Source organism: Hypanus sabinus, chromosome 6, assembly GCF_030144855.1.
Source record: "Hypanus sabinus isolate sHypSab1 chromosome 6, sHypSab1.hap1, whole genome shotgun sequence".
Classification (NCBI taxonomy): Eukaryota; Metazoa; Chordata; class Chondrichthyes; order Myliobatiformes; family Dasyatidae; genus Hypanus; species Hypanus sabinus.
Genome location: NC_082711.1, coordinates 160,356,093 through 160,382,592, shown reverse-complemented (window position 1 = coordinate 160,382,592; position 26,500 = coordinate 160,356,093). Strand labels below are relative to the sequence as shown.

At 40.4% G+C, this 26,500-nt stretch overlaps 1 protein-coding gene across 1 annotated transcript in view; it reads left to right on the top strand.

Annotated features, from left to right (window-relative positions):
* Positions 1-1,569: 1,569 nt before the first annotated feature.
* The window catches only part of LOC132395205 (seizure protein 6 homolog), a 522,954-nt gene continuing 498,023 nt past the window's right edge, over positions 1,570-26,500 (top strand). The window contains exons 1-3 of the mRNA XM_059971493.1: positions 1,570-1,645; positions 2,033-2,875; positions 14,201-14,334. Of these exons, the coding sequence (XP_059827476.1) occupies positions 1,570-1,645; positions 2,033-2,875; positions 14,201-14,334 (1,053 nt within the window). The remainder of the gene's footprint in view (positions 1,646-2,032; positions 2,876-14,200; positions 14,335-26,500) is intronic.

The following is a 26,500-nucleotide window of genomic DNA, read 5'->3' as shown; positions in this document are numbered from 1 at the left end:
AGTACTGAACTATACTCAGGCTGATCCATGAGTAGATAACTGAATGGAAGAGAGTCAAGTCAAGTTGCCATTTTAAGAAATCCCTTTCCTATCAACCTGTCTCATCTTCCATATTCACACTGGCACACATTCTCAGCCATTAATACTCTAGCTGGACATCAGGAATGTCCACAGAGCCAGTTGACTATTGAGCCCAAAGTTAGCACTGAAAATAGACCATCTCTCTAAAGCGAAAAGAAGGCTAAATTGCCCCTTTTTTTTTACTCACAACTGTCTAAAATGAAGCAAATTGCCAGGTTTAAAAAGAATTTTAATGCTTGGAAATACTATTAAAATACGGAAATGGAATAACATCCAGAATATTATTGAAAATAATTGGAGAACTTACTACTAAATGTGTCTGGATGCTCAAGGCTGTTTCTTGGCCAAATTTAATTAATCCCTAATGTACTTAAGTCAAATTTCTCTTGGTCATTATTTATAGCAAAGCTGTACTTCTGATTTAGTTCTCAATTAATATTGGAATAGAAATGGCAAAGCAGAATCCACTTGCCCCAAAAAACATTCATTCTTGATGTTGATGCATGATCCTTGGTCCATCCAAACAGCAATTAAGATTTCACCATGTTAATACAGTATGACTGCTTAATACGAAGGGTGATTGATAAGTTCGTGGCCTAAGGTAGAAGGAGATTATTTATACAGCTCTCGTTACGTGCACATGCAGTTCAACTCTTTGAGTGATTATGCAGAAAGTTTGAAGTTAATAACTCATCAGGGGTGATTGATAAGGTAGAAGGAGATGAGTTATTAACTTCAAACTTTCTGCATAATCACTCGAAGAGTTGAACTGCATGTTCATGTAACAAGAGCTGTATAACTCATCTCCATCCATCTTAGGCCATAAACTTATCAATCACCCCACACTGTGGACACTTTCTGGAGGTCCAAGATCCGTATGCTCCACGACCGCTGGACTAAGTGTGTAAATGTAGGAGGGGTCTATGTTGAAAAATAAATGTGCTAGGTTTTCTAAAATTGACTCCTTCTACCTTAGGCCACAAGCTTATCAATCACCCCTGGTATGTTAACCTTTATGTCCACTAGAAAATCTGTTAACTGAAGGTCTGTAAAAATGATGGAAAAAGGAAGTCTTTTAACCCATTTTGAAACTGGCATGCTCTAATCAGTGGGTATCAGCCCAGAATTTCATTAAGCACCTTGGTTGTTTCAATATGGACCTCCAACAATATGAAGAAGCTGGAACGAGATATTTAATCACAGGTTACACATATTTACTGACCGTCTTCATAATAACACTGATGAGAACAATTTGCTCAGTGATATTGAAATCCTCCAAGTACAAAGATCAGTGTAGGTTTTTTTGTTTTAAATGCAAGATATTTGGCCTGTGAACAAACTTACAGAGATGATCAAGTATCAGTTGACTTAAAAATTAAAAATCATAAAAATTCTTCAACAACTTTCCCCTTTCTTCTCTTCTCCCCATTCATCTTTCTCTGTATTTTAAAGCTTGTTGGTCATGAAGTTTTTTTTAGTTATGGTAAAATGACACTGACATTGAAACATAAGCCTACTCAAGGCTTCTCCAGTCAGCAGGGAATCTACTTGTACCAGAGGTCAAGTAAGAACACCCTCCAAGGGCAAATAACCAACAAGTTTAGAGCATCCCACTGTTAACAGAGATTTGATTCCCACCATTGTTTCTCTCTTCACAGATGCTCTCTGATCCTCTGCATTTCCAATATTTTCTCTTTTTTACTTCAGATTTCCAGCATAATTTTGCTTTTTTATTACCGTTCAAAAGGGAGTTGGATTACTAACTGGTTCAAGGATGATTGAGGTTTCTCAGTCTCAGAAGAGAAAGAAGTCTTTAATACTCATTAGAGTGATGAAAAGAAACTGGGATTACATTTTAAATCAAGCCTCTAACGTGTTTGATCTGTTTTGAACTTGTATTCACTGCTGTCTCTCTTAAGTGACTAATCTTCTTATTGTTTTGTTTTTAAAGACTTGAATGCCATGAGTGGGAAAGGGACAAGTGATGCTAATGTGGGAACTGGACATAGCACCATAGCAACCACGACCGAACCAGAAGATGGATTTCACTTTGTTAGTACAACACTCAATATCAACATCAACAACCATCACCCACTGTTGGAAGAAGTCATTCATGAATCTCTGCTGAAGAAGAATTTTCTTGGACAGGAACGTATCTTTAACACAGGAATGACACTTGGGACTACTGTGCCAACTTCTCGATCCCAGAATCCTCAGCATCCTCTGGTAAATCAGATGGCCTCTGATGATACTCCTGATTTTTCTGACATCACCACGACAACCACCGTGGCCTCAACTTCACCAATGACAATGCTGGGTAACAACTCTGCTCTGGTAACAGGTCCTGCCCCCTTGACCGACAAGATTGTTGACATCATTGTAGGGAAAACTCCAGCCATGGCGCCGACAACTGCCACCACAGACTCTCTAACCACAGCCAAGGTTAAGACGGCTGCAAATGAGATGGAGGAAACTGCATCTCAAAAAAGTAACACTCCATTCATTCGAACCGAGCCTGCCAGCTTCTCTGTTACAACAGTATCCCCTCAGAGCAAGATGAATACTTCTCAGCACGTCGACGGCCAAGGGGGAGCTACTATGGTAACCAATGACACTCCAACAGCCATGGCTGTAACAACTCCAGGAACACATCAAGTGCAAGGGCCCAGCACCCAGCAAACTGATAGTCCTTCACCAGACACGACTGTCACATCACCTGCAAACGAGGCTGAAGAGGAAACCACGATGACAACCATCATCACAACAACCATTATTACAACTGTGCAGACACCAGGTATGTCATTGGTTCTTCCGAGACGGCAGAAGTGGGAATTTACAGTTAGGATATGCCACCTTCTACCTGATAAAGGTACCAGTTAAAAGCCAAGGGAAAATGGTCAACCTGGGTGGTGTGTCTAAAGTTAGAAACCCAGACCTTTCCAACAATTTTTAATGTTACTTTGAATAATATCAGGGCAAGAATCTCGGGTAAAACACAGATAGAGTGCTGCCTGCAGCTGATGTGACTTGCAGAACAAGACTGACTACTAGGTTGCCACTCTGCATCCTCTTTTGGATCAAGCTAGAGTCACCTGGCACCAGAGAGTTTGTCTGAGAGAAACCAAAAGTAAGTTCCAAGTTCAGAGTCATCTAACTTGCTCAATTAAATCTATCTAGGTCATTTTCTATTCATGATTCAGTGATACCGGAGTTTCTGACCAAACTCTGTCTCAGAACCAGAGAGGTCCAAATAAACCTAAGAAAATCCAGTAGCACCTAACTGCTCCATGTTGACAAATATTCCCATCTAAACTAGTTGCAAGAGACACACATGTGTCCTTCCTCAGGTTAACACAGAGCTGAACACAGTACTCCTATTGTGGTACTGTAATGACAAGACACTATAAACTGGCAAAAGAGGTAACTTGATAGAAGTATAACAAGATGATGAGCAGCATAAATTATGTGGATTGCCAGAAATATTTTATCAGGGTGAACATGACTGATACGGGGGGGTGGGGGGGGCATAATTTTAAGGTGATTGGACGAAAGTATAGGGGGGAGGTGTCAGAGGTAATTTTTTTACCGCAGTGTGGTGGGTTCATGGAACCTACCAGGGGTGATGGTAGAGGCAGATGCATTATGAGCATTTAAGAACCTCTGATACATGGATGACAGAAGAATGGAGGTCTACGTAGGAGGAAAGGGTTGATTGATCTTAGTGTAGGTTAAAACATTGGCACAACATAGGACAAAGGCCTGTACTGTGCTTAATGCTCCATGTTCTATAAGAATTCTTTCTACTTCTATGGCAACAGGACCTTCAACCCATCAAGTACCCATCCACATTAATTGCATATTTCTTCTCAATTGCACCACCATCCACTCATCTCCTGCCACCCACCTGCACTAGGGACAGTTTCTAGTGGCCAATTAACCTAGGAACCAGTATGTTTTTGGCATGTGGGAGAACACCAGAGCACTGATAATTTAATAGTCAGTTGTGGATGAGTGTGTCCCCACAAAATCATTTACTGTCTTGCCCAACCAGAAGCCTTGGATGAAACAAAAGGTCCACAATTTCCCTAGGGGCCATATCAGTGGCGTTCATGACTGGTGACCAAGTAAAGTACAAGAGATTCAGTTGTGGTCCCCAGAAAACTGGCTATTCCAGACCACACTTGAATCACAGAAGGATGCTTGACAGCTGTGGCAGGGCTTGAATGCTATCACCTCCTACAAAGTAAAACCAAGCAACATGTATTTCCTCCCAGAGGAGCTGAGAGCCTTTTATGCTAGCTTAGACCAACAAAACATGGAGGCACCTTCACAAACTCCCACTGCTCCCAGTGACCCTGTGACTTCAATCTCTGAGGATAACATGAGAGCATCCTTCAGGAGGGTGAACGCACAGAAAGCACCTGGTCCAGTCAGGGTACCTGGCCGAGGACTGAAGACCTATGCTGATCAACTGGGTGGAGTGTTCATTAATATCTCACTTCAACAGTCTGAGGTACACACCTGCTTCAAACAGGCTTCAATTATACCATTGTCCAAGGAAAAAATGTGGTAACCTACCTCAATAATTATCATAGCCCACCTTATCTTGTGTTATTGAAATTCTGTCATTATAACAATATTTGTGCATGATCCTCAGCAGTTTATAGTTACTAAAAAGTCAACTTCTGATGTGATTTCTTGGTGCATGTGTCTGGAACTACAAAAATACAGATCTTACGTACACGCTATTGGGTAAGTGCCATGGTATCAGCAAGCATACAGTACAATCCTCAATGACTGAAGCAGGGCTGTGGCCTCCACAGAGAGACTACCAAAGAGGTTCACCAGGATGTAGCCTGGATTAGAGAGTATTGGCTATAAGGAGAGGTTGGAATACAATTTTTTTCCCTGGAGCTCAGGGACTGAGAGGAGACCCGAAAGAGGTGTATAAAGTTAGATAGGCATCCGTCAGTCTCGTGAGACCATGGATTTGCGCCTTGGAAGGTTTCCAGAGCACAGGCCTGGGCAGGGTTGTATGGGAGACCGGCAGTTGCCCAAGCTGAAAGACTTCCCCTCTGCACACCACCGATGTTGTCCAAGGGAAGGGCATTAGGACCCATGGAGCTTGGCACCGGTGTCATCACAGAGCAATGTGTTGTTAAGTGCCTTGCTCAAGGACAGAAACACACTGCCTCAGCTGAGGCTCGAACCAGTGACCTTCAGGTTACTAGTTCGATGCCTTATCCACTAGGCCATGCACAAACACTGTATAAAGTTACGAAAGGCAAAAGTAGAGTAGAGAGTTCCTGGCCCTCCAGGCTAGGAATGTCAAATACTGGAGAGCATAGCTTTAAGGTGAGAGGGTAAGGCTTAAAGCTGATGTGCAAAGTGAGATAATTTACACAGTGCCTGAAATGTTTTGCAAGGGATGGTGGTGAAAGCAGACTTGTTAGAGGTTTTAAAGAAGCGTTTCGACTGGCACATGGAGCCCTAACCCTAATGCAGTGCTGTCCAATAAAATCCATATGCATCCCTTCACCTAAATATTTTTTAATGGAAAGCTATCAATTAGGGTTTTAACGAGGGAACTCACATCACCTACTGTTTACGGTACTCCTGAAACTTCAATTTACAATTTCACAACAGACTCGGACTCTCCAGGGGAAAGACGCAAGATCAAGGTTCATGGTTGTTTAATGTCATTTCCAGTGGACAAGTGCAAAGGAGAATGAAATAATTGTTGCACACAAAAGAACATATAAGATTAATGACACAATATTAAAAAAAAACAATAAATACGAATACATAAGATAGACTGGAGACTGCAGATGCTGGAATCTAGAGGAATAATCAATCTACTGGAGCAGTTCAGTGGGTTGAGCATCATCTGTTAGAAGCTTGGAACCCCGTATCAGGACTGCGCCTACAATCATAGAGCAATGCAGCACTAATGCATCTTATTGCAGTTTCTGCATTGTCAGTTAATACACTAAGATTTCCTCTAACAGAGAGTGGTGAATCTTTGGAATTTTCTGCCCCAGTGAGCAGTGAAGCATAATTTAATAGAAATATTTAAAGCAGAGATAAATACATTTTTAGAAGTGTGGGGATTTCGAGTTATGGGATGTGGCACAGAGAGGGAGACTGGGCCTGGGAAAGATCACCCATGGCAGGCCTAAGGGGCTGTCCTTCCTACTCCTGCTTATATTTTTTCATTAGACTGAGTAATGGACTAAGAAGGAGAAAGCATTACAACAATGGTGAGTGAATTTAGGGAGGGAGGGCAAGGAAACTAGTGTGGAAAAATGGCCAAACATTTTAATTCCCATTCCCATTCCCATTTCAATGTGTTGGGTCCATGGCCTCCTCTTGTCCCAAGATAAGTCCACCCTCAGGGTGGAGGAGCAGCACCTTATATTCCTTCTAGGCAGCCTCTAACCTGATGGCATAAATATCACTTTCTCCTTCCCGTAAAATTTTATTTTCTTTCTCAATCTTTTTATTATTATTAACAATATGAACAAAATACAAATTATATATTAATAAAGGGATTACAAACATACAAATTCCCATTACACATGAAAGTATACATAAGCAATGGTTACAGTATAAATGAGTTTACCAAAACATGAACCATACAGTATATGTATGAAAATGGTAAATCTAGATATTTCATAATATATGATATTAAAAAAACAGAAAAAAGAAAAAAAATGTTATGCAAAATTAACTAACCGACTAATCTAATAGCTAATAAAGAAGAAAAAAGAAGCAAAAAAAGAAGAAAAACTAGAAGAAGAGAAAAAAAGGGCTGTTTATAATATCTCACAAGAATACATAATCATCAATGTCATCAACTCCGATCCTCTCAACATAAATAAGATTAAAGCTGGAAAATCAAATGAACTTGGAACAGGGTCATATTACATCATATGAAAATATTGAATAAATGGTTTCCATATCTTTTCAAATTTAATAGAAGTATCGAATACACCACTTCTAATTTTTTTCTAAATTTAAACATAACATAGTTTGAGAGAACCAATTAAATACAGTGGGAGGATTAATTTCCTTCCAATTCAACAATATAGATCTTCTAGCCATCAGAGTTAGAAATGCAATCATTCGACAGGCGGAAGAAGATAAATGCAGTGAGTCCATCATTGGTAAACCAAAAATTGCGGTAATAGGATGAGGTTGTAAATCGATATTCAATGCCCCAGAGATAACATCAAAAATATCTTTCCAATATTTTTTCAAGAGCGGACATGACCAAAACATATGAGTTAAAGACACAGTTTCAAATTGACATCTATCACAAATAGGATTTATATAAGAATAAAAATGAACTAATTTATCCTTGGACATATGGGCCCTATGTACGACCTTAAACTGTATTAATGAATGTTTGGCACATATCGAAGATGTATTAACTAATTGAAGAATTCTATCCCAATTCTCAATAAGAATAATAAGATTAAGCTCTCTTTCCCAATCATTTTTGGTCTTATAAAGGGGCTCTGAATGTATCTTCATAATTATATTATAAAGTTTTGATATAAGCTCTTTTTGAAAAGGGTTTAATTCAAACAAACTCACCAAAATATCTGAAGGCACAAAATTTGGAAACGTAGGAAGTACAGTACTTAAAAAATGCCTAATCTGTAAATATCTAAAAAAATGAAATCTAGGAAAATTATATTTATTAGATAATTGCTCAAAAGACATAAAACAATTGTCCAAAAATAAATCAGAAAATCTTAGTAATCCTTTAGTTTTCCAAGCCGAATAAGCTTGATCTATAATGGAAGGGTGGAAAAAGCAATTAGATACAATAGGACTATTTAAAACTAATTGAGTCAACCCGAAAAATTTCCGAAATTGAAACCATATACGTAAAGTATGTTTAACTATCGGGTTGTCAATTCGTTTCGGCAATTTAGAAAGAGCAAAAGGGAGAGAAGTCCCTAAAATACAACCCAGAGCATAACCTGGTACCGATTTAATTTCAAAATTTAATTCTATTTTTAATTAAAATATGAAATCCCCCCCCCCCACCGGACTTTACCTCTTCTCACCTGCCTATTGCTTCCCCCCGGTCCCCTCATCCTTTTCTTTCTCCTACAGTCTGTTCTCTTTTCTTATATGGTTCTTTTTGTCACCCACCCACCTTACTTCACCTATTACCTTCCAGCTAGCCTCCTTCCACTCCCCCCACCTTATTATTCGGGCATCTTCCCCCGTCCTTCTCAGTCCTGAAGAAGGGTCTCAGCCAGACACATCGACTGTTTATTCTTTTCCATTGATGCTGCCCGACCCACTGATTTCCTCCAATCTTTTGTATGTGTCTGTGAATTGCTTTGTATTTGCATTTGCAGATTTTCTTGTGTTTGTATTTGTGTGTTTAACCATTCTTACCCATTTGCGGACTTACGTGTGTCTGTGTGTGTATTGGTGTGTATGATTTGTCAGTGTAGCAGAGCCTGATCCTTTGGACTTTCCCTTTGGACTAAGTCCTCACTAGCAAGGCCACGCTTCTTTGTGCTAATATCCTCCTGCTCCACACATTGAATCCTTTGGCCATTTGCATTAGCCCAGAATTACAGCTTTAATGTGTAAGTGCAGTGAACTGAACTGAACTGATGAGCTGAGCACTTCGGTTTATTCACCCAAGCCCGGATGTTGTCAACCCAAATCCCCTGAAAACCATTGCAATGTAAACATTTTCCAGAGCTGAGGGAGGAACTGTGGAATTTATGATGCTTTTTCTTTCACTTTCCAAATCAGGCTTGAGCAGGCAATTAACACAGCGGCAGCCTATTAAAGGAAATGTCCATCAAATTATCTACTTAAGGCTTGAGTCTGGCATTACATGCCCTGTTCTCTGTTAGGTGACCTTATGGTAATCAAAGTACTTAGTGTATCTTGTACTTCAATTAGAGAGTTGGTGTTCTTTTGCACAATAGCCTTAATATATGCTTGATACTTTATAATTAAATCTGAGCTTACTTAAAGATTTTGATCTTCAGTGAACTTCAGGGAGCAAACAGGAAGTATTCTGTCACGATTGTTCTTCAGTGTATTTGCTGGTGCACTAAAATTAGTCCAGAACTTTGAGGAATGTACCTTCCATGGATACAGATATTCAGGGAGAACGGTTTGTACAGGAATGTTACAAAGAAGTAGTGGACACCTTGGCACAGTTACCTCATGTTTCCAGTGACCAGCATTCATCCCTGACCTTGTCTGCTGTCTGTGTGGAGTCTCCATATTCCCCTTCTGAATACACAGGTTTCCCCTAGCACTCCAGTTTTATCCCACATCCCAGAGACACAAAGATAAAAATCTTCAAAAATTAGCTTTATTTGTCAGGGTACGTCAAACACAGTGAAATGCATGGTTCCCGTTAAATCCAGTCAATAAGGATTGTATGAGGGGAAGCCCACAGGTGTCGCCATGCTTCTGGCACCAACATAGCGTGCCAACATCTCACCAACCCTTACCCTCGCCGTCCATCTTGGGAAAGTGGGAGAAAATCAAAGTATCCACAACATGCAGCTTAGTAAAGTGATTAGCCATTGTATAGTTTTCCTATAGCTTTTAAGAAACTCTTGGAAAGGCACATGGATGATAGAAAAATGGAGGGTTATGATAGAAAAATGGAGGGTTATTTAGGAAGGAGGGGTAGGTTAAAAGTTTGGCCCAACATCATAGGCTGAAGGGTCTTCACTGTGCTGTAATGTTTAATGTTAACTACCAAGAAATCAATGTCTGAAAAATTCCCTAAAGACGAGGCTTCTAACTACCCCTCGTTGGTGGTGATTTCATGATGGTGTTCATGGTATTTCTATAGTTTTATATTTAGTAATTTTCCCATTAAGAACTAAAATCTACACCAAGAGCATTATAGTGATTGTTTTTTTCAAGTAACAGTGATTGGTGATTGAAAATAATATTAATCTAATTTGCTCAGTCTAGTAAATGAAACAATTTAAGGTTCATTCCACGTTCTTCGCAGTAGGTCCAGATGGACAAAGATCTGATATTTAGAGGGAAGTTGCCTGTTATTTGTTGAGAACCGAAAACACAGGAACAGAGGATGTGTTGTATTTTTTGTACAGTGAATCGTGGAAATCTTTTCTGTAACACTACCGCATTACAAAACCATTGGCACCAGTTAAAATTCAGAGGAGCAGTTTTCAAAACTGTTCTCTAACAATGTCAATGTGAATAATGTGCTTCAGTGAGGTGTGTGTGGCATTTTAATGCAGCAAAACCATTTTAGTTTGAGAGAAGAGGGATTAACCTAAAGCCAGGAACATAGTCGACAAATTTAAATAATTGGTTTTCAGATCCTCTTGAGGTGTGCTGAAATGAGAATGATTCAAATGTATGAACTCTCTTAACCCTAAAGTGCTGGCAGTCAGCTTTTAAAATTCTGACAAGGAACAGATGACTTATTAAAAAGAAAAGAAGTTCAGAGTTTGGCAATCCGTTGTCCCCTTATCTGACACTTTATTGTCCATTTTATATTGCATATCTAATCATTTATTGTAGGTTCTCCCAGATCAGTTTTACAAGCTTCAGCTATAAGATACAATATTTCTACAAATATGATTGAAGCATGAGGTTAAAATAAAGCTTAATGGTGTCAGAAAATGCTTGTTTGTACCATGATTTGCTGTTAGCAAAAATATGGATTTATTGGGCTTTGACTTCTGCGTTCCCAATCTTAAGTTCACATCTGCTTGATCAGGAAGAAGCTGGATATGCTGTTTGTGTGAGAAGTGAGTTGGATAATTTCATCCCACGGCTTGATGAACATGGTCCAAAAGCAGAAAAGCAGCCAGAACTTTGGGAAATAGGAACACTTTGTGCTGAATGAGAGGGGTGGTTCCTTGAGGTAAAGTCAAGGGATATCGAACATTGAACAGTACAAACAGGTAGAGGCCCCTCAGCCCAAAAATAATGCCAATCCAAACCAAACTCATCTGCTTGCACATCATCCATGTCCTTGTGTACTAGAGGTTCCTAGCCTGGGGTCCATGGGACCCTCAATTAAGAGTAAGGATCCATGGCATAAAAAGGGTTGGGAACCCCTGCTCCGTATCTTGCCCTTTCATGCCTCTGTCCAAGTGCTTCTTAAATATTGCTATTGTATCTGCTTCTGCAACCTCCCCTGGCAGCACACCTGCCACTCCTTGTTTAACGCAAAAAAAAACTTGCCTCTATTTTAAACTTATGAATATCAACCAACCATATAACCTCTCCCTAGGATAAACAGCCTGCCTATCCATCCTAAAAATCCATCTAATAACTTTCCACACTTCAGTCTCCTATGTAACAGAGAAAACAATCCAAGTTTGTCCGGCCTCTCCTTATAATTAATGCTCTCAAGTGCAGGCAACATCCCGAAGAAACTCTTCTGCATCATCTTCAATTTCTCTACATCCTTCCTATGGCACAGAAGCCATAACTGCACGCATTACTCTAAACATAATCAAAGTTTTACACCATTGGAACACGACTTCCCAGCTTTTATAGTTAATGACCTTACCAATAAAGGCAAGTATGCCATATGCCTTCTTTATCACTCTACCCATGTAAATTGTGCCCCAAGATCTCTCTGTACATCTTTATTCCTATAAGTCTTCTCATTTACTGTATGGATTAGAATTTGTCCATTTGTCCAAATTAGACTTCATCTGCCATTTCTCCACCCAATTTACTAACTGACTTATGTCCTACTATATCCTTTGGCAGATTTCTTCACTATCGTTCACTTCTACAACTCCACCCCCTTCTTGTTAACTGCAAATTTACTAATCAGACCACCTAAATTTTCACCCAACTTTGAACCAATCCTTGCAAACAGCACAGGTCACCTCTGTGCATCTACCAGCTGTCTTCTATGACAAAGTTAATTCTTGATCCATTTACCAACTCAATTAGATGTGATTTAATCTTTTAGACAAGCCCATCATGATCATTCTTTTGAAATACTTTGCTGAAATCCATGTAGATAACATCTGAATGACCCTCATCTATCACTTTCATCCTCTTTTTAAAAAAAAACCCAATCAAATTTGTGAGGCAGGACCAAGTTGACTATCCCTAAGAAATCTATGCTTTTCAAATGCAAATACAGTAAATTCTATACCTAAAAATCATTCCCTACCATTCATTTAAAGCTCGTAGGTGTATAATTCCCTGGGTTCTTAAACAGTGGAATGGCATTGACTATTCTCCAGTTTTCTTGGATCTCTCCTGCAGCTAATAAGGATATGAAGACCTTTATCAAAGCCCCAGCAATCTTCCCTCTTCATTCCCTCAGTAGCCTAGAATGGGTCCCATTAGGCCTTGGGGAATTATCCACTTTAATGTTCTTCACAACAATCAACCTCTCTCCAGCTTAATATTGGCATATACTAAAATAGCGACATTATCTTCCCTGATCTTGCATCATCTATATTCCTCTCCTTGATGAATACTGATGCAAGGTACTCGTTTAGGATCTCACTATGTTGCTTTGGCATAAATTCCCACCCTTTTCTTTCACTAGCTATCCTCTTGCTCCTAATTATCACACAAAATCCATTGGGATTCTCCTTAACCCTACTTGCCATTGATATTTTATGGCCCATTTTAGCCATACTAGTTTCTTGGTGAGGTTCTTAATTCCTTGTTTAAATTATTATTAATGAGAGTAAATACAAGTCACTCTATTCTGAAATTAAGTCTGCCATTTATGATCTGAAGACACTGGAACTGCCTAAATTAAGATATTTCTGGGGGGCTTGTGAAGATCAGGGTAAAATATGGACTTACAGACTTGCAAAATCATCTCTTGGCTGAAGTTAGGGATTATGGCATAATTGTGTGTCTAGGATATAATTTTCTTTCAGTTCAGATGGAAGTTTAGCACCTCTAGTCTGTGACAGTGAATGGATACCCACTGTACTGGCAAAACTTCCCAACACACATGATGGGAACTGCTGCTGGAGTGAGCTGCTGGAAGTGCCACACACCAAGATTTGGCAAAGGCCTTCCCTCCAAAAGAGACAAAACTGAGCTCGGGAATGAGTTGAAGTGGTGGAGGTATATCATGATATCAATATTCCGGGGGTGAGAGGTAGAGGATGTGGCAGGGGAGTCTCTCAAAGCAAAAACCTCTTAAAGCACAAATCTCCTTTAAACATTTTCTCTCTCGTTTTTAACTTCCTAGTATTATCACACACACACACCCTGTCAAACAACTAATGTGCAAAAGAAGACAAACTGCAACTAAAAAATAAATAATACGGAGAACATAGAGCAACTATGTAGATTGTCGAATCAGTTCTGGGAGGTTAGCACTAGATCTCCCAGTTCTCCTCCTCCTCTTCTGCCTTTTCCTTCGTATTATTTTCTTCTTTCCTTTAAGTGTATGTATTGGTTGTGTATCAGCCTTTGTTAATGCCTAGCTTATTTTTCATAAATTCTGTTGTATTTCTTTTTTCCCTGTAAATCGCTGAAAGAAAATGAATCTCAGGGTAATATATGGAAACATATATGTACATACTTTGAAAATAAAACTACTTTGGCTTTGACTTTCAGCTGTAAGGCTGGTGGCTGACTGTCCAGCTTTTCTGCTGAAATTTGAATTAGGATGCAAATTCATAACCTAGATTATTTTGCTGCCATTCCAAAAAGTTAGGTTCCAGCTTAGGATGTCCTTTGCAATTTTGTTTGAACATTGCCACTGGGTGAACTATCTAATAAGGGAAGATGTTCATTATAGATTGCATGAAGCAAAGGCCAAAATGAGAAGACCTTAGGTGCAGTCTGACGTTAATGTTTCTAGCAGTTATAAACCTCCTCTGGGACTTCTCCATGTTTAATAGTGTAAGGAATAAGCCAGAACTTGTGAGTAAGTGATGTGAAGAACTGATTCATCACAGCTGGAGTCGCACTTCAGCAGTTTTATTGTAGTCAGCGGGGACAAAAAGTCGTTATTGATCTCCACCGCAAACCTGTGCAAGTAGTCAATTTGGTGCAGAATAAAATAATGAAGAGGGATCAAGGGAAACCCAACGACGTTTTGCAGCTGCTATTTTCTGTTGTCTACTTTCTTTTGCAGTTCCTTGCAGTTTAAATTTCACCGACTTTGAGGGTTATGTGGAATCTCCAGAATACCCAAGTCATCTGTTCTATAGCAGCTTGGATTGCATCTATACCATTAGAGTCTACACCGGATATGGAGTGGAACTTAAGGTTAGTGCCTTCTAATCCTGCCTTTGCTGTTAGTCTCTCTACTTCTAAGGGATAGCGATGCATTGACCTTTTATAAACCGTTTTCTCCCATTGGTCCCTATACTGTGATATCTCTGTTATGTGACTGAGGTGCTGTGGCAAATACAGTACTGTGCAAAGTCTTAGGCACATACATGTACAATGTATACTGGTTTCCCCCGCAATCCGAAGGTGGCGCGTTCCTATGAAACTATTTGTAAACCAAAATGTCATAAATTGAAGAAACAATTACCTTTAATTTATATGGGAAAAATTTTTGAATGTTCCTAGTTCCAAAAAAATGACCTACCAAATCAAACCAAATAACACATAAAACCTAAAATAACACTAACATATAGTAAAAGCAGGAATGATATGATAAATATACACCCTATATAAAGTAGAAATATTTATATAGAAATATTGTAAGTATGGTGTAGTTTCACTTAACAAAATCGGGAAGACAGAGAGCCAAAATTGATTTGGAGAAAAAAAATCGGCACGTACACACATGTGCACGTATACGCCTACGCACATACATGCATGCGCAAACAACTGCCCGCACAAGGTTTCACGATCATTGTAGTCTTTCTCAGGGTAAACACACATATAAAGCAGGCGTCTTTTTTTCGTAAAAGCGAAAATCCTCTTTGGTTAGCGAAAACAGGCACTAATGTAGGTCTTTCGTAACAGCGAGTCGTCGTGAAGCGAACGTTCGAAAAACAGGGGACGCCTGTAGTTAGGGTGTCTAAGACCTTTGCACAGTACTATCTTCCTACTTTAATCAATAATCTTTAAGTACTGTGCAGAAGTCTTAGGCACATGTATATTGCTAGTGTACTGTATATTATGTCTTTCCATTTACCAATAATGCTTAATACTACTGAACTAAAACAAAGCTAAGTACTCTTGTTTCTGTTTCCCAACCACCTTCATATTTTATCCAACTGTGAAAAGGTGTTCAGTACCCTAGCTTCACATGCATTCTTAAGACTTTTGCACAGTACTGTATGTTTTTCATTGTACACATGAACTCGTGCATTTGACCATAAGCTCAACTTTGACTTTGAAAGTTAAAATTTTTCTGTAGATGATAGTCAATGTGTAGACAATAACAACACATTGCCTTCTCTTAACAAAAACATCTCTTCCTATTCACTGGTTGAAGCAGAATAAATGATAAGGCCTGTAAGTGAAGAAGAACACAGAGAAGAAATGACCGCTGCATTTTTTTAACATAACGTCCTTCAGATTACCCACTTCCTCAGAATAAATACATTTCTATTTTTAAACTCACAGTAAGAAACTCATAATTTTATCTTCAACAACAGATATTGATGAAGGATATACATGTTACAGTCTTTCAACTTTGGTATTCCTTTAGTTGTGATGTTGCACTTGCTACACTTAAATGTTCAGACTTAGTTCTGACCTAGGCCTCACTCTAATTAAGAACTGGAATTCGATTGTAAACAAGGTAGGAGAGCAGAAACATGATTGGATGAGGACTAAGCAGTCAGGTGGGATGGGCTACGGAAGTATAAATACTACTGGACTAGATACGCCCAGGCAACATCCTTGATGAAGATGACAGAGTGCGTCATTGAAACGTCAGTTATAATTGATACCTGTACCCAGCTGGAAGCCAGAGAAGAGTTAAATCTTCTTGCAGAGTTTCTTTCTGGAGGTATATTTTTGCTTCCTATGAGAATATTTCTGTGTGTGACCCTCAGGCTCGGCCACCACTTGTTCGTCAAGGGGAAAACAACTCCTGGCCCTGCCAAACTGAGAAATCTCATTTGTGTGATGTGTTGCCCAGTTACAAATCTACACTGCAGAATATCAGACAGTACACCACATGTAATTAAATGATTGAACTTTATAAATATTAATCTGAATATACGGTTAGTCAAGAAAATAAAAAGAAAAAGGGCCCATTTTAAGGAAAAAGTCAGAAGTGCCTGTTGGAGCTCACTGATATGGCCATTCATCAACCATCGACCTCCTCCGGGCGTCACTGACCTTCGGACCCTCGCTCCTCAATCCTCATCCGCTGGTCTACCAGTTCCCTCCACCCACTTCTTCCATCTTCCTCTCTCACTGACAAAAGACCGCAAAAATCTCTCTTCCAGACTCACAAGAAAGAACAACATTTCTCTTATTGGATAGCCCCCACATTAAAAAAAAAGCCCCATTATCTCTAGTCATAACCCAAACAATACTGCTACAGAGAAGCCATTATATTAGCAGTGAAACCTTACAGCGTGTTACATTCTGCCCCCACCAAATTTAGTTACATCCTCATGATGTTGAGATAATTCACCAACCCTTCCTGCAAAACACAAAGTCCAATCCAGGTGTCAAAGGCAGTGATATAGCTCACTAAAACAGTGAGGGTTACACTCTGTTCCCCTTGTGGCATGAAGCAACTGAGAGTACGAGACTCCACCCCCCCCCCCCCCCGATAGGATGTCAGTCTATCGTGAGGTTAACCCCCAGCAGTTTGCCGGGACCCATTTTCAGCTGGGTGGACTGGAGCAGTGTGTGGTTAAGTGCCTTGCTCAAGGACACAACATGCTGCCTCGCTGGGGCTCAAACTCACAACCTTCAGATCGCTAGTCCAACTCCTTAACCACTTGGCCATATGCCACACTCTGTTCCCCTGGTAGTCCCCTATGAGACATCCACACCTCCTCATCTAACTCTTCAGGGTCAGACACTGCTGGGGATGCTTCCAACCTATCTGGCAAGTAAGTTTCTGTTTTGTTCTGTTGGGATTGGGTAGTTGGAAAAAAGGATAAGAGTTCAAAATAGGTCCTTGATTAGTAAGGATCTCAAAGGTTACAGGGAGAAGGCAGGAGAATGGGGATGAGAGGGATATAAGTAATCCATGATGGATTGGTGGAGCAGCTTAATTCTGCTCCTTGCCTTATGGTCTTAAAATATCCAAAGCCCATCACTGAATGTACATTTAATCCATATTGATCTTCTGTAGCTCCCTCTGCAAAGGGATCCTTGCCTTCTTCATCAGGTGACCACAGTAGGTAATATCACCTCTTTCTCACTGACAATCAACATGAGGTGCACCTCAAGGGTGCATACTTAGCCCACTGCTCTACTCTTTACGCTTACAGATGTGTGGCTAGACTCAACTCAAATACCATCTATAAAATTTGTAAGTGACACCACTGTTGTTGGCAGAATCTCAGATGGCAAAGAGAGGCTTACAGGAGTGAGACAGAATTGATGGTTGAAGGGTTTGTAAGAACAATGTTTTGCTCTTGATGTCAGCCAGACCGAGGAACTGATTGTGGACTTCATGAAGAGGAATTCGGAAGAACACACATCTGTCTGCAATAGAAAGGGTGAGTTACTTCAATTTCTTGAGTGTCAACATCTCTGAGGATCTGTCCTGGGTCAAACACATCGATACACTCACAAAGAAGGCACACCAGTAGCTGCACTTCATTAGGAGTCTGGGGAGATTTGGTATGTCATTGAAGACTCCAGCAAATTCTACAAATGTATGGTGGAGAGCTTTCTGACTGCTTGCATCACAGCTTGACATGGAGGCACTAATGCACAGGATTGAAAGAACCTAGAGGCCAGCTGTAATACGAGCACAACTTTCCCATTCATCCAGGACATCTTCACAAGGCAGTACCTCGAGAATCAGCATCCATTATTAAAGAGCCTTGCCATCTGAGGCATGCCCTCTTTTCATTACTACCACCCGAGAGGAGGCATTATAATGTGGAGACACACACTCAATGTTTTAGGAACAGCTTTTTTCTATCAATCTCTCTGTAACTTACAGTAGCACACTGTACTGCTGCCACAAAGCAGAAATTTCATGACATATAGAGGTGATAATAAACTAATTGTGATTCTCAATGCAGGAAATATTCCAGAGTATCACTTGGTGCTTCATTTCAGATTATTCCTGTAAAGAGATTTCTCCAGCCTAAACTTGTCAATTCTTGTGATGACAGCGTTTCCTGTAAAATGTTAAATTATTTTTCTTTTTCTAGCAGCGAATTATCACTGCAGCAGATTCTGTTGTGATAATTCTTGAGATTGGAATTGACAAACATGTTTCTGCTAAAAAAAAATAAGTTAAGTTTGTTGGATGAAGAATGATTGTGCTAGTGAATGCGTTCTTCTATAGTAGGCATTATGGATGAGTTGATTAGATTAGACATGCTGTACAAGGCCAAAAGGGTAAATGTGCCTGATTTGTAAAGATTAAACTAGATTCTTCACTGCCAGAACTTCTTTTTGCTCGACTTCTGAGATAAGTAGCTGGCAGGTGGCACGTGAAAGTAGGTTGGTGGAAAATAATCAGAAGTGAAAGAAGGCAGTTGAATTTTAAGGAAAACATTTATGAATGTTGCCAGTCTCCTGGTGATCAGGAAAGTTTATTTAAGCTACCATAATGACCTTGTGTTCTTTGCCCATGCATTGTTGCTATTCCCAAGAAGGCACTTGGATGGTTCAAATGTATTTGTGTACAGGTTCTACTAAGATTCTCCAAGGCAACATTTTGTTCTCCTCTCCCAGTATCAGGAACAAATAATTCTTGGCAGGTGAAGCTCACCCAAATGCAAAGTAATGCTGAGGATGTATATGTGTTTGTTGGATATGGCTAATGAAGCAATTTAATGAAGTATTTAATGTTGAGTTATTGATAGTAATTAATGAAGTATTTCAACATTTTGGACACATGCTGGCTGCAGTGAGATGGAGATGGAATGGGAACAGTTTTTTTGGGTTTTTGAATGTAAGTTTTACTTAACTGTATTGGTTATGTCTGACAACATCCCATCTACAGACACTCGAACTTTCAGCACTCTCAAAGATAAGGATTTGTAAAGTGGGACTTAAACTACCTAAGCAAAGATCTGGACCTGCTGCAATTTGCCTATTGCCCCAATGGGTCTGCGGTAAATGCAATTTCACTGGCTCTCCACTCTGCTGTGGGTCACTTGGACAATAGTAGTACTTGTATCAGGCTGCTGATCATTGACTACAGCTCAGCGTTCAATAGAATCGTACCCTCGGTTCTAATCAACAGGCTCCGAAACCTAGGAGCCTCTGTACTTCCCTCTGCAGCTGGATCCTTGACTTCCTCACTGGGAGTCCACAGTCTGTGCAGATCAGAAATGACATCTCCTCCTCACTGACAATCAACACAGGTTCACCCCAAAGATGCGTGCTTAGCCCACTTCTCTACTCTCTCTACCCTTGTGACTGTGTGACTAGGCACAGCTCAAACACCATCTATAAATTTGCCAACAACACAACTATTGTTGGCCGAATTTCAGACAATGACAAGCAGGTGTGAGGTAGATCAGCTGTTGAGTCGTGTTGCAGCAACAGCCTTGCACTCAACATCAGTAAGACCAAAGAATTGATTGTGGACTTCAGAAAGGAGAATTCAAGGGACCTACACAAGTCTTCATCAAGAGATCAGCAGTGGAAAGTGTGAGCAATTTCAAGTTCCTGGGTGTCAACATCTCTGAGGATTGATCCGGGGCTCTGCATATTGATGTAATTACAAGGAAGGCATAACAGTGTCTATATTTCATTGGAGTTTGAGGAGAATCAGTATGTCACCAAAGATGCTTGCAAATTTCTACAGATGTGCCATGAGGAGCATTCCAACTGGTTGCATCACTGTTTGGTGTAGAGGGGCCTCTGTACAGGATCGGATAAAGCTGTTGAAAATTGTCATCTCTACCAGCTCCATCACGGGCTCTGGCATCTCCAGCATCCAGTACACCTTCAAAAACCGGTGCCTCAAAAAGGTGCAATCCATCATTAGGGACTCCCATCACCCATGACATGCCCTCTTCTCACTGCTACCATTAAGGAGGTACAGAAGCCTAAAAACGCACTCTCAATGTTTCAGGAACATCTTCTTCCCCTCCGTCATCAGAAGACTGAATGAGCAATGAACACATGTGTACTACCTCAGTTTCCCCCCTCTCTTTCTGCACTATTTATTTAATTTATTTTTATTCTTACTGTTTTTATTATTATGTATTGTAATGTACTTCAGCTACAAAATAAAAAATTTTACGACACATGCCAGTGATATTAAACCTGATTTCGATTCTGATTCAGATAATAAACAGATGATTGATGAGGCAGCTGCTAATTTGAAACTTATTGAAAGAATAGATTAAATGAGACATGTCATGTGTAACCTTGCACTCAAAAATTAAAAGATGAAGCCATTGTGAAGAAATACTCTCAAGGTTTGGTAACTAATGATTCTCTGTACTTTGAAAGCTGGTAAAAGATGACAAGAGCTGAAATTCTATATCTACGATTGCAAGTTCCTTCTGAAATAGAAAGAAAGTCGATTTGTTTTGGATAACAATATTTGTACACCATTGCAAGAAAATCAATATACATCCTTGCTGGCAGAAAGATAAAAGCAGAAGGATTATGGGCTTCCTTTAGTGAAATGCTGGAAAATTTGTGGACCTTTTTTATAATCTTTCAGCATCCTAGTTTATGAATGTGACATTTCTAAGGTTAGATAGAATATTTCACAAAAAATATTCATGATTCTAATCAGTATTCTGTCTTAAATCTGAGTCTGTTCAAGAAAAAAAGATGCATTAATCTTTCCAACACACTTTGTGTCTTAGTGTGGAAACTGAATTTAAAATCAACTTCAAACAAGAACCCAGACCCTTCAAGTGCCAAATGTTAGAAACTGGAAGCACTCGCCCTGAGATTAGTAGCAGCGGATTTATTTTTGGAATGATTTATTTTGCAAATAACCTTTAATGAATTCTGCTGCAGTTCTTTTTTTAAGGGAATATGGTGGGCATGCTGGAGAATTCAAAGGGTAATTTTGGAAAGAAAGAAAAAGACATTACTAGAATGCAGCAAAGAACTGAGGGAGTGAGACTAATTGGATAACTTTTGAAAGAGCTGCAATGAAACAGTGGAATAAGTGATTTTCATCTTATACAAAGAATATATGAATGTAGAGAAAGCCATTAGGTAAATGAAATAGTCATCAGCTCCTGCATTGCATTGTGAAAATCTTTAGACATTCTTTTGATAGTTAAGCCATTAGCAGCCAAATGGTGGTGAAAGGCCGTCAACTTGAAACATTAACTCTCTCCCAAGATGTTGCTGACCTGAGCATTTCCAGCGTGTTCTGTTGTTGCTACATACACTCAGTGGCCACTTTATTAGGTACACCTGTATGCCTGCTCATTAATGCAAATATCTAATTGGCCATCCGTGTGGCAGTAACTCAATACATAAAATCAAGCAGACATGGCCATGAGGTTCAGTTGCCATTGAGACCAAACATCGGAATGGGGAAGAAATGTGATCTAAGTAACTTGGACCATAGAATGATACTTGGTGCCAGACAGGGTGGTTTAAACATCTCAGAAACTGAAGATCTCCAGGAATTTTCACAAGCAAGCCTCTAGACTTTATAGGGAATGGTGCAAAAACAAAAAATAACATCCAGTGAGCAGCATTTCTGTGGGTGAAAATGCCTTGTTAATGAAAGAGGACGGCAGAGAATGGCCAGACTGATTCAAGCTGACAGAAAAACGTAGTGACTCAAATGACTATGTGTTACAACAGAAGAGCATCTCTGAATGCACAGCACATCTAAACTTGAAGTGGATGGGCTACAGCAGCATACGACCTACCAGGTACCACTCCTGTACCTAAAAGAGTGACCACTGAGTTCACGAACATAGGGAAAGTCAACAGCTTTTCTTTTGCCTTTGGATTGTGGAAATCCTCAGGCATTCTTTTGATAGTTAAGCTATGAGCAGCCAACTGGAGATTTAGATAGTGATGAAAGATCATCAAGTTGAAGCATTAACTCTCTCCCAAGATGTTGCTGACCTGAGTATCTCAAGCATTTGCTATTTTTTGTTTTACATATCTTGATATATTGTCATGGTCTGGTCCGTGAAGTCCGCGTTCTGGTTCACGGTCTGGTATGTGGACTCCGGACTCCGGGTCTTCCGGCTGTCCTTTCTTTCAGTTGGGCTTAATCATAGGCACCTGATGCTCGTCTTGGGGCTGGGAATATAAGTGGCCCTGGGTTCGAGAGTAGGTGCTTGTTTGTCTCGTCAGTATCTCATCCTTGCTTCTGTGGGGTAAGTCAGGCAGCCTTTGCTGTTACCCTGAGGCTGGACTGTTCCCTTCAGCTTCTTTCTGTAGCCCTTGGCTAAAGGCTCGCCTGCGTCCTCGTCTGTTCTCGCCGTCAAGTTCTACCGCTGGGGCAAGACCAGAGCCTTGCTGTGTCTAAATAAGGAACTGTCTTTCATTGTTTGGAGCTGCCTCTTTGTGTCCTCACCTTTGCAAGGTAGGTCTGGCTGTTTGCTGCTACCTTGTGTTGGGACCGTCTCATCATGTTCAGCTTTCTGTGTATGAGTCCTGGCCCTACGTCGTGTTCCCAAGGAGGGGTCCCGGCTCTGTGCTCTGTGTATGAGTCCTGGCCCTACGTCGTGTTCCCAAGGAGGGATCCCGGCTCTGTGCTCTGTGTATGAGTCCTGGCCCTACGTCGTGTTCCCAAGGAGGGATCCCGGCTCTGTGTTCTATGTTCTTGTCTCCCGAGACCAAGGCTCTGTGTTCCAGTCTCCCAAGTCCGAGTCTGAGCTTCATGTCCTCATTCAGCCCAGGAGTCCCGCCTCCAGCCCCCACATCCAGTCCTGTTGCCTTGCCATGACTTGTCCTCGCCTAGATCCAGAGACCGAGTCCGAGTCAAACCCAGGTTCCGGGTCCCTGTCCAGTCTCTGGCACGGAGTCCTTGTTCAGGTTCCAAGTCCCTAGTTCCTCGTCCAGGTCCTGCTTTCCTACTCTAGTCCTAGCCCAGGCCCTGTATCCTAGTCTCGTCCAAGGCCTGTGTCTTGTCCAGCATCATTTCTTCCCCACTTCCCTTGCTTTCTTGACACACCTAGTACTTCAGTGTCTGCATCTTACATTTGTGTCCGCTCTCAACGCCCACCTTATGACATATATTGATGTTCACTTTTGATCTTATTTGTGAACTTAGAATCTGAAAGTTACAAAAATCTGCACTTACTGACGCATTTTGGAAGAAAAGCTTTTTATACAATCTCACGCATTATTTTTAATTATTTGTATAATCAAATATAGACTGACGCATTCCAAAACATCCCAGCATTCATTTCTATTTCAATATTCATATACAGCATGAATTACTTGCACATGTTATGTTGATATTGAATGTAAATATAATCAAATTTCGTCATGGTTGGGCAAGTGAATGTGTTTTTGGATTGTTCGGTGTGAATGGGCTGTTCAATTTAGGCATGCCAAAGTTGACCGGAAGATACAAGTTCAAATTTTACAAGTAGAGAACGAGGTAACATATTGACAAAACTTCTTGAAGATATTGGTAAACCTCTCTTCAAACGATATTTTTAGACAAAGTCTTTGGAACAGCGTACTTTGCTTGTGTGCAACCTCTTAACCTTCTGACCACCATGCTGACTGGAATTAAAACACAATGGTTTAATTTTACAAAACATCCTGTCCAGCACAGCATCCCAGCTCAGAATGAATCACCAAATTCTAGCAACAATATGAATGTGTTCCAAGATTTCTACCCCCTTTGATGGTATCACTGTGTTGCCTCAGTGCTGGAAACCCATGTACACTTATGACCTTAGATGCAGTCTATGTCACCTTTCACATTTTCTATGGATACTCAGGTTGGTTGGTTTATTGACTACTGAAGCCTCAGCATTACATCCTTGCTTTTATAGTAGAGTTACGTGACACTAAGATAAAAGAAAGGTGGAGCAGGCAATGAAGGGCCAAATGAATTTTCCAGTATTCTTATGTTAGAACAGGCATGGGCAAACTACGGCCCGCGGGCCATATGCGGCCCGTTAAGCTTTTTAATCCGGCCCGCAGAACTTGATAAAATTATATTAATAAACCTTGTTAACGTTTTTTCCCCGCAATTCTGGCGTTTTCCCAATAGATGACGCACTCTATATACATTTGTGGCGACCCATTTCCTGGCACATCCGAACCAGCTCACAATTAGCCAGCGTTCTGACTAAGGGAGATAGCCTGCGGGGATTTGCGAGCACAGAGCTTTGGAGCCTCTGCGCAGGGGGGCAGGTTGAGGGAGGCTTAAAAGTGAGGCTGGGGATTTCGAATAAAGTTTTTTTCTTCGACTGCAGTTAATGACTCCGTGTCATAATTTTAGCGCTGCATGTAGCACACCGCTACACATTGACCTTTGTTGAGGTGCAGTGTATTACTCCACATTTGCGCTTTACTCTTTGTTCGGCTCGACCTATTTGTGTGAACAGGCGTTCAGCGTCATGAACATCAACAAAGCCAGCCACAGATCCAAGTTAACTGACCAACACCTCAGATCCATCCTGAGAATCACCACAACAAAACTAAATCCAGACTTTGATGCGCTGGCTAAAAAGGGAGACCAACCACACTGTTCCCACTTAAATTAAAAATAAGTTTCTTCGTTGTGTTATGTAAAAAATGCATTTGAAAATATTTTTTTCAATAAGCCTTACATGTTACATGTCATTTCTGTTAAGTGATGGACATGAGTAGTGCACAGGTGCACGTACGTTCTCAGAATAAAAAATGCGCTCCAGATCAGATAACGGGCTCCGCATACTGGCGCACTCTCACTGTTCTGTCCTTGTGCGGGTTGTTGTTGAGTTTTGACACAGGGGACAATTGAATAAGAAGGAGCAGGACAAGTAGACCTGCATCTCCTACCGTTTTTGAAATAAAGACAGTCAGGAGGAGAGTGATGATGATAATATCTTGAAGGATAACAGAATTTTCAGTGCTTTAAAATAATAACTGTTACTATTAAAAAAGCTGTATTTTATTCATTTAATTTTCAGTGTTTTAAAAGTCATTTCAATAATAGCTAAATACCATGGGACTTCAAAGACAGATATTTTGTTGTAATGCATTTGTTCATTTTCAATTGAAATTAAAGCACATGTTTTCTACATATCCCATGATATTTTATTTTCTCTTATGAGGTGTATTACCAAAACACTCCGTCCATCTGCTCCTGGTCCGGCCCCCCTGTCAAATTTTAGAACCCTTTGTGGCCCTCAAGTCAAAAAGTTTGCCCACCCCTGTGTTAGAACATAGTACAGTATAACACAATACAGGCCCTTTGGTCCGAGATGTTGTGCCAACCAGTTAACCTACTGCAACATCAATTTAATGCTTCTATCCCACACAGCCCTCCAGTTTTCTTTCACACATGTGCTTATCTAAGAGACTTTTACATGTCCCCTAATATACCTGCACTACCACCATCCCTGGCAGTGCATTCCACAGACCCAGCACGCTCTGTTTAAAAAGTCTTCCTTCGACATCTCCCTATGCATTCCTCCAACCTCCTTAAAATTATGCCTTCTCACATTAGCCATTTCTGCACTTAGAAAAAAGGCAATAGCTGTCTACTTTATCAATTAAGCTGATCATCTTATTACACCTCTATCAAGTCACTTATTGCCCTCCTTCACTCCGAAGAGAAAGGTCCAAGTTTGTTCAACTGATCCTCATAAGATACACATTCTAATCCAGGCAGCATCCTGGTAAGTCTCCCCTGCACCCTCTCTAAAGCTTCCACACCCTTCCTATAATGAACAGTATTGAACACAGTAGTCCAAGTATGATTTAACCATGGTTTTATGGAACTGTAATATTACATTGTGGTCCTGAACTCAATCCCCTATCTAATGAAGGCCAATGCACCATACACCTACTTAATCACCTTATCAATGTGTGCAACAACTTTGAGGAATCTTTTGATGTGGGCCGCAAGATCCCCGTTCCACCACATGGCTAAGAATTCTACCATTAATTCTGTTGTCTGCCTTCAAGCTCAAACTCCTAAAGTGAATCACTTCACACCTTTCCAGATTGAACTCCATCAGCCAGCTCTGCATCCTATTAATGTTTCAGTGTAACCTCCAACATCCTTCTACACTATCCACTGATTCATTAACCTTCATGACATCTGCAAAACTTACTAACCCACTCTTCTGCTTTCCTCATCCAAGTAATTTATAATAATCACAAAGAGCAGTGGCCCCAGAACAAATCACTGAGAAACACCACT